Source organism: Etheostoma spectabile, chromosome 22, assembly GCF_008692095.1.
Source record: "Etheostoma spectabile isolate EspeVRDwgs_2016 chromosome 22, UIUC_Espe_1.0, whole genome shotgun sequence".
Taxonomy (NCBI): Eukaryota; Metazoa; Chordata; class Actinopteri; order Perciformes; family Percidae; genus Etheostoma; species Etheostoma spectabile.
In genome coordinates this window covers 17,004,175-17,018,129 of record NC_045754.1, presented here as the reverse complement: position 1 = coordinate 17,018,129, position 13,955 = coordinate 17,004,175, and the positions used below count along the sequence as shown (strand labels likewise).

General features: G+C 42.1%; 2 protein-coding genes across 7 annotated transcripts in view; one reads left to right on the top strand and one right to left on the bottom strand.

Moving 5' to 3' along the window:
* Window positions 1-9,194, bottom strand: part of tfap2a (transcription factor AP-2 alpha) — a 14,157-nt gene extending 4,963 nt beyond the window's left edge. The window contains exons 1-5 of one of the 5 annotated variants that reach the window (XM_032504118.1): window positions 9,020-9,194; window positions 4,015-4,434; window positions 2,759-2,810; window positions 1,040-1,256; window positions 100-218 (exon numbers count right to left, since the gene is read on the bottom strand). In XM_032504118.1, the coding sequence (XP_032360009.1) occupies window positions 100-218; window positions 1,040-1,256; window positions 2,759-2,810; window positions 4,015-4,434; window positions 9,020-9,049 (838 nt within the window). In that variant the 5' untranslated portion in view covers window positions 9,050-9,194. Of the gene's footprint in view, window positions 1-99; window positions 219-1,039; window positions 1,257-2,758; window positions 2,811-4,014; window positions 4,435-4,937; window positions 5,602-5,827; window positions 6,202-7,168; window positions 7,399-9,019 lie in introns of those variants that run through there. The other 4 variants (XM_032504117.1, XM_032504116.1, XM_032504115.1 and 1 more) reach the window with 4 other exon arrangements.
* A 3,760-nt stretch (window positions 9,195-12,954) lies between these two features.
* tmem14ca (transmembrane protein 14Ca) overlaps window positions 12,955-13,955 on the top strand; it is a 2,960-nt gene continuing 1,959 nt past the window's right edge. The window contains exons 1-2 of one of the 2 annotated variants that reach the window (XM_032503845.1): window positions 12,955-13,058; window positions 13,612-13,696. In XM_032503845.1, coding sequence (XP_032359736.1) covers window positions 13,621-13,696 — 76 coding nt within the window. In that variant the 5' untranslated portion in view covers window positions 12,955-13,058; window positions 13,612-13,620. Of the gene's footprint in view, window positions 13,062-13,611; window positions 13,697-13,955 lie in introns of both variants that reach the window. The other variant, XM_032503846.1, reaches the window with a different exon arrangement.

The following is a 13,955-nucleotide window of genomic DNA, read 5'->3' as shown; positions in this document are numbered from 1 at the left end:
AGAGAGAGAGAGAGAGAGAGAGAGAGAGAGAGAAAATCCCAGTTTGCAAGCACCTGATATCGCGGGAGCAACAAGAGTGGGGACGTGATTTAGGCTTACCTTCGACTAGTGACGTCAGCAAGGTGACGTTGGCTGCCTTGCGTCTGCCCGCAGGTAAATTCAAGCCGATTTTATCCAGCTTCTCCCTTAAGGATCTTCCTCCGTTCTTAGACTTGGCCCTGTGACAGAACAGAGGACAGACAGTTGAATATATAAAATATGTAATGATGGAGTGAATTTAGGGACAAACTGGGATTTAGACTTACAAGCAGTAAAAAAAAAAACGTCCTATCACTTGGGATTTTGATGACACCTCCTGGGGTGCATGCTCTTATATTCACATCCTATGTCAGCCAGTAAATGTGGTACAGCTCTTTTTTCACTAATTAAAAGGTGAATGGAGTGGATTTGGCTGGCTTTCCCCTCCATTACATCCCTCATACATGCTATAAATATTACTGAAAGAACCCAGCCTTTTCACCAGCAGACAAATACTGTACAAAATGAATAAATAAAGCCCTACTTAATAGGCAGTACTATTACTGGCTGCGTGTCTACAGCACTTCAGTAGACAGTTCACTGGAGACCAATGTTTTCATGTGTAATGCCTTCACTGGGCCTATAGAGCTGGGCTTGAAACAGACTAGGCCTACATTAATTTAGAGAGAGAGAGAGAGAGAGAGAGAGAGAGAAGAGAGAGAGAGAGAGAGAGAGAGAGAGAGAGAGAGAGAGAGAGCTCCAGTGCGCTAGGGAAGTTAATATGGAATTTAACAGACCCCTCCTGCTTTAAATGCAGGAGCTAGGTGTCATGGTTGGTCGATTTTAATTATTCTTGGTACAGAGAGAGAGAGAGAGAGAGAGAGAGAGAGAGAGAGACAGAATGGCTCTGAGGAAAGTGAGAGAGTTCACACACACGCACACAAGCACGCACACCCACAGATACAGAGAGAGAGAGAGAGAGAGAGAGTGTAGCTTTTTGCTGCCTTTCAGTGGAACTCACCTCCTCAGCACCCCGCCCAGCAGAGAGGCGTTCAGGCACTCGGGCGGCGAGAGGCGTCTCTGCACCTCCGCCACTGTGACCTTGTACTTTGATGTGGAGCTGAGCAGGGACAGGCGACCCGGAACCGAGCAGAACACCTCGTTGGGGTTTACCACCCCTCCGAAAAGACCGTCCTTATTTAGGGGATGGAGGAGATGTTGTGTTCTTGATAAAGACATGGACCTAGCAATGGAGGGGGGTGGGGGGGGGAGAGAAAGAGAGGGAGGAGAGAAGAGGGAGGAGGGAGGGGGGAGACAGAGAGAGAGAGAGAGACCGTGCTCAGTGAATTTCATGCAATGCAGAGCCTTAACTAAATGAGAAGGGGGGGGGGGGGGGGGGGGGATTTAGGCCCTGGGTTTAGAGTTTAGCACCACTTCAGCAACAAGGACGTGCAGTGAAAAGCGACTAATAGAGGCCTGCATGGCAATAACAGTAATCACATCAGCAATAATAATAAAAAATAATAATATAATATTTGTGTGTGCATTGTGGAATCCATAAACTTGATCATTTAAAAATGGTGTTTATCATAAAAACACCGGTCAACACAGCCTAGTAGAGATCTCAGCAGCAGACAGCGAGACTCACATAGCCTAGTTTTTTTTTTTTTTTGCACCGTGGATCGACTGTGCACAAAGCAACCACACCAACCGAGCGATTTGGTAAAGTCTACCTATTTTGACATATCCTCGGTATTCTGCAAAATCGCCCGTGTGTGATTTCAAATCGTGGGTTGGGGGGGGGGGGAGGCTCAACACTACTGGGCTTTACACCGTTTTGGTTTGCAGTAACCGGAGACAAAGGGGACTGTGCGCCTTTGGATAGATCACTTGTGACATTAATGGCTCAGGGGAGCCTAATAGAGACAATAGGAGTCAAACGAACTCTTGAGATTACTAATATAAGAAGCCAATTATCATGTTGATGCGCAGATAGACGGACTCAAAATAGAGAGAATGGAGAAGAAGAAAAAAAAAAGACAAGGAAAAGAAAGACAAATCGCCCCATATATAATCTAGTGAGCTCTAATTTCACCTGACAAAACGCTTTTGAACCAGACCAGGAAAAGGGCCTCCTCGTGTAATATCATTAACAATACAAATCCCCCAGCTTTTTGACAGCAAATAAATAAGTAATATTATAATCCAATAACCTTCGCCTAATCAGTCAGGGCTTTTCCCCTAAATGACAGACTGACACCCTGCACACACTGGGCCTGTGCTCCATCCGGCGCTACCAACTTCCATTTTAAATGTGACCATGCAGTGTGATAGCAGCCATTGGCTTTCACCACTGAAGTGCCAGGATCGTCTATACAGGCCTGTATCTTTGACCATCAATACCACGGGCCTACAAAGCCCACCAGCTCTACTCATCTCCCCGCTGCTCTGAAACGCTGACAGTGAATTCCATCAGCGAGAAAAAAAACAAAAAAAAAAGGTGCAGCCAGTTTGATGCACTTGGAAACCATGTAATGAAAAATAGGCTACTGCGTATTAGGATCAGTCAGGCATTACCGCATTGCATCGAGTTCTCTCAAGCAGAATGGTGACCGGTGTGTGTGTGTGTGTGTGTGTGTGAGAGAGAGAGAGTGTGTATGTGTTTGTGTGTGTGTGTGCGTGTGTGCTCGCGCAGCTTGCAGACACATGCATGCATGATATCTTGGAGGAAATTGCTTACCTTTTTTAATTACAGTCTGGTCAGGAATGTGAATTCCTTGATCATCAACAGACTGTGAAAGAAATGCAACCCAAAAAAGAGAGAGAGAGAGAGAGAGAGAGACAATGTTAGCACAAAGGCAAGAAAATATCAGCCTCCGTTCTGTGGAAGTGAATGCAACTCAGGATGCTGTGCGCGAACAAAGCCTGACACAATTAGCGGCTACAATCAGCCAACATGGAGGCTCTCGGGGCCCATACCTGTTATTGCTGTCCATGGGTGTTTTTCAGCGGGTTGCACGGATAGACACATTACGTTAGATCCCAAACTCAGACTTAAATAACGAAGCTGTGTCGCCCCATAATCCTGACCTAATTCCGCCCTCTTATTGGATCTACTCGCAAGGAAACTTCTAATCTAGATTGGATAGTAATTACGGCTGCGCAGCCTATTAAAGGCCTATGAACTAATTAGAGGATTATTGGTGTTTGTTTCTGATTAAAAACTGGAGAAGAATGCTCTAAATAAGAACGAGGGTTACTGACAATTTTAGCGCTCATTTATCATGCATCTTTAGCTATTACCCGAGCATAATCCACCAAACTCAATTCTCCTGTTAGTGTGCATTACAGTGTTATTGTTCGCAGACAACGGCGAGCTTCATCTGTTTTTTAAACTGAGAAATCAAATTTAGGACAGAGGACATGAAGAAATCCGTGCAGGAAACAAGGGCGCACTGTTATTGTTCTTGAATCAATCACTCATTTAATCAGATTTAAGTGATACTCTTGAACAAAATCCCATTGGATTTTGCAACAAGCTCTTTTCATGTCTTGAAAAATATATATTTTTGAAATGGAAATAACGGGGCAAAGTGGTGCTGTTTTATTCGAAATAATCTTGACAACACTGAGGTAAAAATGTTATTTTTTCAGGCAGTAAAAAAAAACAGCTACTAAAAAATGTAATGCTGTCATCCTTCTTATATTTAATAAACATGATAGTAATAACAAAAACAGTTTTACTATTAGCCTGATAATATTAAAATTAAAAGCACGCTCTTTTTAAAGATAGGGTACTTGAACAAATGGCAATAATACTTATATTCCAATTTTTAAAAAAAACACAATTACATTTTTGTTTTTTTAACGATAAGGTTAATTCAAAAATATAGCCAAGTAGTGGGAACCAACATTAATAACGACACCTATCATTACTTTTTCGATTTTTATTTTTTAAACCAACAAAGAGAGAGAACCAGGTAAGTGCTGCCTCACCTGAACGTCATCTAAAGAGTGAGGTATTCCATGGATAGGGATAGAGTCCGACAGTCCCGTATCGATGCCGTGGCCGGACGGTAGCAGCACTTCCCGGCGGTACTCCCGACACAGCTGGTGGGGCAAGCTGCGGTGCTGGTGCAGCAGGCCGCTGTCCTGGCTCTGCCTCTGGCCGGGCCAGCCCGGGTGCTGCGGCTGCGGCTGGGCGTGCAGGGAGTTGAGGGAGTACGGGTCGTTGACGTGCGAGTAAGGGTCCTGAGACTGCGGGTAGATGGGCTGGTAAGGCGGGGGGAAGTACGGGGGCTGGAAGTCCGAGTTGGGTGTGTGGGAGAGCGGAGGAGCGCTCGTGTAGGGACTCTGGCCCACGCCGCCCAGCTGAGGTAGCCTGGCTGTCCCATTGCTGGTGCCGTCGTGACGGTCCTGGCATGGAGAGGACAGAAAGAAAAAGTGTGTTTTAGCCTAAATACATTTTGAGAAATACACAACCATGAACGATCGCATTACCACTCTTTGTTTTAACTGCAGAATGCTTTGCGGGCTTCTGCTGCGGGCATTATCAAATATGGCCTGAGTGCACGACAGGAATTAGACCAAGTGTGGAATCTGTATTCAATCGGAATAATCTGTTTTGACCGAGTTCAAACAATGAAAGACAACAATGTCACACACTGATAACTTGAGTTTTGAAATAAAACGGCATGATAATAAACCCTCAAAATTCAAAATATCAAATAAAACATCGAAATTGGAAAGGTAGAAATGCACTCAAATAAATAACCGAGCCTTGCGTTATTTCAGCACTTCTGCAAGGTGTCCTTTAGGCATAACATCTTCATAAAACACTATGCTTGGAAAAGAAATATTATAACAAAATCGGCTGTGCAAACAAAATTCCAAGTATCCGACACGGTGAGGCAACTTACCATCGCGGAAAAACTGTGCACTAACATTTCAAAGGATTTTTGGTGCCACTCAAGAAAAGAATAAGCAGTTCAAAAACACTTCGAGTGTTTGTTTGTTTTTTGGGAGGGGGGGCAAATGGAATCAACCAGCAAACCAAAAAAAAAACTGTAGCCCCCCGAAAAGCCTTCTTCTGTCCTGAAAGATCACGATGGCCCCGGCGATCAGATATGTGCCACAGAAGCAGGACGATAATCCATCAGAAATATATGGTTAGATCCCCCGCTGCCCTTCATGTGGGTCTAAAAAACGCAGATATTCGGCGGTGCTGGCGGATTTGGGTTGAAAAGTTTCTCTTGGTAAAGCCTCTTTTTCTCCCTGCTCCCCTTGGCTTTTATCACAGTGCTGCCGTCCCCTCGCTTGAGCTCATATTAGCAAAAAAGAGCCGCTTCTTCGTCTCCCTCTTGGACTCCTAGTAGAACGCATTCATGACTATTAATATTACAGGAATACTTAATAATAAGGAAAGAATGGTCGGAAATCGGGCGTGAAGCGGAGGACGCAACTCAAGGCAGGAGTCTGCGCTTAAATGACGTCCATTGAAAGGAGGAATCAGTATATCTAATCAGAGATGGGGAGAGAGAGAGAGGGAGTGAGAGAGAAAGAGGGAGTGAGAGACTGTGGAGGGAGTGGAGAGAGAGAGAGAGACAAAAAGAGGGACATTCACTCTCGTCTGACGAATCAGAGATTGAGGGAGGAGGGGAGGGGTGGGGAGGGGGGGGCATTTTAAAAGGGTCCCAGGGCCAAAGCGCAAAAGGGAAAGAAAGACATAGGAATGACTGGAGGTGGACGACAGACAGGGGAAGAAGAAGAAGAAGAAGAAGAAGAAGCCATGGAAGGAAACAACGTGCACCTCTGACTTGGGCGAAAATCCAGCAGACGACGTTATGGGCATTCCGAGCGGTTCATTTCTACCGCACGTCCCTTTGTTTTCCACCTCAGACTCCGACCGCGAGCTGCCCTCCATGGGTCTCCTTTCTCTCCTCTTTCTCCGCCGAATTAATCCACCGGTTCCTCTTCGACTCCAAACCCCAAGTCACACCGGCTAACTTTTAACTTTGACCCGGAAAGGCGGAGAAACAATAAATTCCCAAAGTCTAAGACAGGGCCGCTCGGATGCGGCGCTCCAAGCAACTTTTACGCGCGGCTAAAAGAGCTCCACTCCCCCTTCCTGCTTGCTTAATCGCACATTTTAAAAAATTACAAAACACCGTGCTGTGATCGGATATCTATTGTAGTTATTATTGTGTTGTTTTTTTGTTTGTTTTCGACTCCAAACCAGCGGGGAAACATTGCCTGTAAAAATCACCACAACATGAGCGCGGAGCTGCCCAGCTTCTTGTTTTCCTGGCTCCGGCCGTCCCTATATCCTCCCAGGACGCGGTTGAAAACACGTTCGACTGGCTTCTCCACTCCTAAAAAAAGTCCCCTGATATTACTGCCAAACTTTGTCTATGCCCATAACAACAAGCACTCAGTGTATGCACTCCACACATACAGGCACTCACGCAAAATCTAACGGCTCAAATAGGAGATAAATGAAAGCTGAAGGGTCAATGTCCATGCCATTTAACCAGTGAATAAAGCAGGTACAGCGCTACCATATGCTATGTAGTTCAAATATTTATATTCAATTAAATGCGTGGTAAGTTTATTTTACTTTTAAAAGTTTACACGTGTCATTAAATATTTCAATTTTTTTTTTATGTGAATATAAAGAAAAAAAAAGCACTGCTGTGATTTTTAAATCCACCAGTGTGCAATTAAAATATAAAAAACAGCTGTTATTGCCATAATGCAATATTGTTGTTATCATTAAATGTATTGCTATTATTATTCTCAATATTAGTATTTTTATAATTCTTACTATTTTTACCACTGTAACTGTCATTGTAATTTTTATCATAATTATTATAATAATTATAATAATTATTATTAATATTATACTCTAATTTTACCGTACGCAAATACACAAAAAAAAGAAGACACTGCGAAATGAATAGAGATGGACATGGATCTATTCTTCCTTCAATTGAATTAAATGTCTTCGCTAACAGCTGTCAAAAGAATGGCATGGCTGGATCAAAACAATACAACACTCCCCTAAATTCATCATCTTAATCCATTTAAAAAGTTAAATTAAATTAAAAAAAAATAATCAAAAAATCAAAAAAATCAAAGAGGAGCCCCTTACCTCGCAATCTTCATATTTAATGTTATCAGTTAATTTCCAAAGCATTCTCATGGATTGTGGAGGTGGATATTGAGTATAGGTATCGCCTGAGCCTTGTTTTCACTCAGTGAATTGTGCTCCCCGCACAGAAAAAAAACTACTTTTATTGAAGCTGTGGGCTGCTGCTGTCTGTCTTGCGCTCTGAGGTCTCCCTCTAATGGTGGAAGTGAAGGGCTGGAGCAGCTCTGTAATAACACTGGCACAGGGCCTCATTAGCATATCAACAGCCGTTTGATTCCCCCCCATCTGCTCACACAACACCAATGGACAGCGCACAGGTAAAAACTAACAGCAAGACGCTACGCATTTTTTTTCTTCATATTTCTACTGTTCAGTGAGGTGTGTGTGTGTGTGTGTGTGTGTGTGTGTGTGTGTGTGGGGTGGTGTGTGTGTGTGTGTGTGTGTGTGTGTGTGTGTGTGTGGTGTGTGAAGGAGGGTATGCATGTAGACTTGCATGCACCTGGGAAGGTATCTACTTTCATTTTACATGTCATTTCATTAGACTTCAGAATGCATTTCTAAAGACCAAGTCTAAATGTGTATGATTAAAAAGAAGCGAAGTGTCTTTGCTGTGAAATATTATTTTGGTGACGGCATGGAGTCTTTATGATTACTTTTCTAGGACTTGATGCGAAAAACAGCATGCCTATATTCAAATGCAACCGTGTCACACACTTTGTTGCCAGTCTGGATTTTTTAACTCCAAACTGTTATTTTAATCCCATTGAGAGTGGAGACACTTGAGAGGCTTTTCTTTCAATGTTATGATAAAAAAAAAAAAAAAAAAAAAAAAAAAGGTGAGCCATTCAAAGCGGCTCCACAGGTCCATTGGCTACCTGGCTTTGGGGGGGAATGTTAATAATTACCACAACAACATGGCCTTGTTTCATTTGAATGAGCGGCTAGGGGAGCCTGGCTCTGCCCTGTCGCCGGCCGAGCCTTCACCTCAGCAGGTCGTGGGTCAGCAGACAGGTCGCCAGCTCTTTAAAGGCGTTGGCCCCTCTCGTTTCAAACACGGATTACCATTTTTAGGTGGAGTACCTTTTTGCAAGCAGTTGTTATTAATGAGGAGGGAGCGATGGCTGACAATGACAGCTATGCATGCGAGTGTCTTTCTGGAGATCTGGCCTGGTTGTCTGTGGTGGGGAGTTTTTTTTTTTTTTAACGAGTGAAACTCAAGTGTTTTGTTTCAGCAGGTCGTCTCCAAAATCCTCCACACCTCCAGGAAAAAAAAGGGTCTCAGTGAAGCCCAGGCTAGACGAAACTCTAAAGAAATCCCATTACGCGATGCAATATAACTTATGAGTTTTAACATGTAAATACATATAGCTTATATATGAGAAGTTAGATCTGACTTAAAAGACGCAACGACACCTTTTGGAACATGGGCTGCGTTTCGTCACTACTCCACATTTGACACAACAACATCTCATGTCTCTATCCACATATTTTAAATGTATGATAAAACACATAAGAGTGTGTTTGAAACGCAGTCCCATACCAACACGCGATCAACATCCTTAGGTTTTGACATAGCAAACAGACAAGGGGGACACAATTGACTTGTAAGAGCAACATCCCAGCAAAACAGAGATTCCAAATTAAATGGTGTGTGTGTACATGTATGTATGTATGATGTGCTGACGGATTAAATACGCCTAGAAACTACACAAGAGTACTGCACTAGCTCATTTTACAAAGGATTTCACGGTGCCTGTGCAGCCTCATCCTACAACAAGTCGACACTTTGACAGTTTTTCATGGATTTTCACAGCCGTGTCTTTGTCTTAAAGTAAGCAGCACATAGCCTACCTGCCATTCCATTTTGCCCATAATTGACATTCTTTGTCTTCTGCTGCTTTTTGGTGGTTTTCGGTTCGATCCTGTGCCGTGTCTATCTGATTGAGCCTTCGGTCCCAAAGTAAACCCTTTACTTTGTTTTTACCTTTTCTCGCCTCACCTGGCCATAAAAAACGGTGCTGGGGCCACCTAGTGACGCATGCGCACTGCTCCGGGTGTGGACGAGAAAGGAGAAACTACCTGGGAAAAAGTGAAATAGCCTATTGGATAGGCCTAACTAAACCGGCTTACTGCGTCCTGTAATGACAATTCAATGAATAATGATCAAAACGAACGAATTAAAAAAGATATTGATTTTACTCATTTGAGGAAACTCTGAGATACCAGTAAGCCATTGATAGGCTTTTAAAAACATTATTTATACTTGCAGGAAAATGTCAGTTTAAGCTTTTACCATATACAATCCATAGTTCATAGCGTGACAATTTATTTACATCAAGGGAATTTACATCCAAAATGAATGTCGTTTGTAAAAAGTGAGAAAAAAGTCTACTGTGCACATTAAACGTAACGTGGTTCGACCCTTAATTGATGGTAAAATAAATAAATAAATAATAGTAGCCTTAGAAAAATGACATAAGAGAATATGCTAAAACTGCCAGAAAATTGAGCATAAAGCAAAACAAAAATATTAAAAGTATATGTTCGTCTTCAATTGACATTAAAAAAAAGCTTTTTTTTCCATCACTGTTTTGTCCATGAATTCTCACTGCAAATGAAAGTGTGTCAAGTTAAAAACTCGAAGGTTAACTGCCAACATCATCACTTCTACAAAGAATGCGACCCTGCCGTTGTGCGGGTCATTATTTATTTATCCACTGTTTATTTCTAATACATACTTATGTAGACCCCCTCGGGCCAATAGCGAATGAGCTCGGCCTCTCTCTGTCTTACACACGCACACACACCAACACACACACACACACACACACACACACAGATTCACAGAGGAGAGCAACACGTGCGCTCACATGCAGTGAGTGATAATGGTCAAAGCTTTTGTCCGAAACCCGTTTTTTTTTTTTTTTTGTCCTCTTTCCAGTTTCTGACGGATACCTACACACACATGCAGAGTGCAAACAGGACGCGGTGCGCGTCACTGCCAGACAGCCGCACGGTTCTCCCACTGCATCAAAACACATTCAACATATTTAATGCGACACTGAGAATATTGGACAAAGTTTGCAAGGACACGCATCCGTTATGCATTTGCCTCCAATAAAATCCTTGTGTGTATTTTTTGTTGTTGTTGTTGTTGCTATTGCGTAATTCCACTAGGATCTATAGATTCTTTTTTTTTTTTTTTTTTTTTTTTGTGGTGTTAATATTTAAAACAAGCCTTTATGTTTGACTTCAACGGCGAACCGTTTTAACTGCACACACAATACCGCAGCTATATAGACCTCAGCACCAGGACTGGACAAAAGAGAGAGAAGGGGGGGGGGGGGGATCAGAAATATTGTTTGGGGCTCTGCGCACTGAGGAGGAGTAAGTTTTAAAGCAGAGCTTGTCTGAGAGTGGGTTACTCTCTAGACAAGAGTGGGGTCCCGTTTGAATATCCTGCCTGTTTGTCTGGGGCTTGGTTTCCATCACTTCCACCCTCGCGCCGGGCCTAAGGCAACGTTACGCTTCCTAAAACTGCGAGCTGGGTTTAACAAAGGCCCCCCAGGCACCTGGTACAGCCATTCATGCTTAGAAAAATTACAGGGAATATTATTACTATTATTATTATTATTATTACTATTATTACTATTACTATTATTATTATTATTATTATTATTATTATTATTATTATATTATTACCATTGTGTGTGTGTGTGTGTGTGTGTGGGGGTGTGTGTGTGTGTGTGTGCGTGTGTGCGTGTGTGTGTGTGCGTGTGCTGGTCCATGTCTAATTCAAAAAAATGGAAAACTGCTGAGCCTCTAACAGATCTCCGTGCGTTAATTACGCATTCTTCTCATTGACACAAAAAACTGTTGTGAAACATTCCGGGGAGCCTTTTCTTTCTCATTGTCTCTCCTCCCTTTCCTCGTTGTTGTTTGAATTATTGATCGGCGATGGGACTCATTTCCTTCGCCCCCAAGTTATGGAGAAGTTGGACAATTATGTTAGAAAAGAGGTCCACGCTGCGTGGATCCGCTCCACCAGCTCCAGCTGGGCGGGTTGGACTGCTGAAGACAGTCCCGTCACCCGCACTCAAGGTACAGAAAGCTCCACGGAGCTCCGTGAGATTATGAAGTGCGTGTGTGTTGAGTGGGAAGGTTTCAGGCCCATTGTGCGAAACGCTGCTCACAAACGAAGATAAGTTGTATTCTAGCGCCACCTTGCTTCGGGAGAAGAGAGAAAACGCGCCACCCGTGGATTTAAGACAATAATGCAGGTCATTGAAACCAAATGAGTATGTGTGTGCGCAGTGAACATTCCAGTAAGCCAAACCGATGTCAATAAAAAAAAAACAAGAAATAAATAGCAGGTGGTCAAAGGGAACATGTCCTAATTAGTGAAATATAAACGATGGCCACGGGTTGAAATTCAGGAATACGTCCGGTTTGTTTATTACTTGGCTAAAGTTTAAATCTACAACATTTATTGGGGTTGTTTAAGCCCTCTTTTTGACCTTTATCCACCTGTCTTTTTTCATTAAACTTCAACACTTCCAAGACTAAACCTCACCCAACAAGGCTCTCATAGCCTATACTGAACATTCAAATGCAGAGAAATGTGATATTGTGTGTTTTGACATGCCTCTGTGCAGACATTTGTCTCTGAATGTAAAAATTATTTGGAAGAAAAAAAAATGAAGGCCAGGTAAATCTTGGGAATGCTGGGGTTTGTCTAACTGTAAAATACAACTTCATGTAATCCTGGAGTGCCATCTTGTGGTCGTAAAAATAAACCAGTTCCCACTCTGGTGTATGTGAACAGTAAGGGTCCTTGATGTGGAGCTGGGGGCCCTCAGTACATTGAGGCCTATAGTTTAATTTCAATGCTATGTCATGACTGTGAAATTAACAGATCACTTTTTAATAATCACCCAGGGTTCAGTGTTCCCATTGTTTCTTCCTCTCCTACAGTGAAATCATTTTTTGTTTATGTGGGGCAAACAACAAAACCTCACAGTCCCTTAGAGGAAATTACTTTAAAATAATGGTTGTCGTTTTTTAATCTAATGCACATCCATGTGGAAACAGATGGGAAAGATTTGCTGAGTGGCGCATAACCAGTTATAGGTGGAAGTGTCAAAGTATATGCTTAAAAATAATAGAATGATTATGTCAAAATAATGGATATTCATGTTTCAAATTGCTGTTGTTATTGTCTGTGTGCATACATAAACAAACATGAGACATAGAACATGTATTATGTAGCCTACAATATACTACGTATAACAAACACTGGGCCAATGACACACATAGCATTTATAAAATGAGGGGAACGTTAGGTTGTTATGTTTTTAAATCAGGGCTGAAGACCTTCCTTTTCGATATTGCCTTTGTTTAATTATTTGCACTGCACTGTACTGTGAATTTTATTCTTTTATTCTGGTATTCGACCTGTTTTTTTATTAAATGTTTTTAATTTTGTATTAGTTGCTTTTTACTTTAATTTACTGTTCTTAATTTTGTATTATGTACAATTTGTTATATCATTTTTAATAATAATGTGTTTTATGTAAAGCACTTTGAATTGCACTGCTCCTGAAATGTGCTATTAAATAAAATTGCCTTGCCTTTAGAACACACCGAATATGCTATGCTCTCTAACTTTGGTGGAATGTGCAATTGTTTTATTCTTTATCTTTTTTTGAATGTCACACTTCATCGACTAGGTCTATACATAATATGTTGAAAGTCATGCAAAGGTTTAAAAAAATATTTGGCCTACATTTCCCATCAGGCACCCTGCCGATTGTTATGTGCACCAATAATTTGTGCTCGGTGGAACACAGGCTGCCGTTGGTTGTGACAGAGGACAAACTGAAAGCGCAAGGTTGTATGTAACGTTATCTATCTGTCTTTTAATGTTTCATATTTTACATTCTTCGAGTGTTAAAGCTCTAATTATCATACAAACAGGCGCAGGCAACATATTCTGTAAACCTTCTTGTAAGCGAAGCATGTGGTGTATGGTTGTGAAAACAAGTATGCTAGTTTGTGCTGCTGGTGCGCGTGCTAGCTAAACTGGACAAGAGCCAGCCTTATCTAATAAGCCAGACACACACACACACACACACACATACGCACACGCACACACACACACACACTCACACTGTCTTTAGTGGGGCCACAATGTAACGTTTTCTTATCTAAAACGGACAAACGCTGCTGTGTGACAGCGGGAAAACGTTCTTGGATGCTACAGTGTTTCTATTCCTTCTGTTAGCTCAGCTAGTTTTCTGTAACAGCACCGCGTTGTAGCACTCAGACAGTCCTTTGGGTATTTTTGCAGCAGTAAGTAATATTAGGTTCGCAGCGGGAAGTCATGATGTGAATTGAATGGTGACACTTTTTGTTTGCTCACTCACACGCTGTGGCCATTGCAGGTGTCCAACATGTCTGTGGATTGGCTAGGATATGGATACGCAGCCCTTATCGCATCCGGGGGAGTCATCGGTTATGTGAAAGCAGGTATGTGTTGGATTATGTATGATTATGTAAGCTATTAGCTATGGAAAATGTGTAAGTATACGCTGCTCACGTTCCTTAAATCTTTCAAGGTGCCCCGCCACACGTATTTCATTAATTTGTGTCTGTAATGTCTGTAGTTCTACCATGGACTCTGTAACATTATTTTGTGAATTGCAATGTAAATGCTTTGGTTACCTACAAGCAGGAAGATTTGTGCCAGTTCTCATTTAATATTCAACGAGCTAAGCTGCTTGACTTT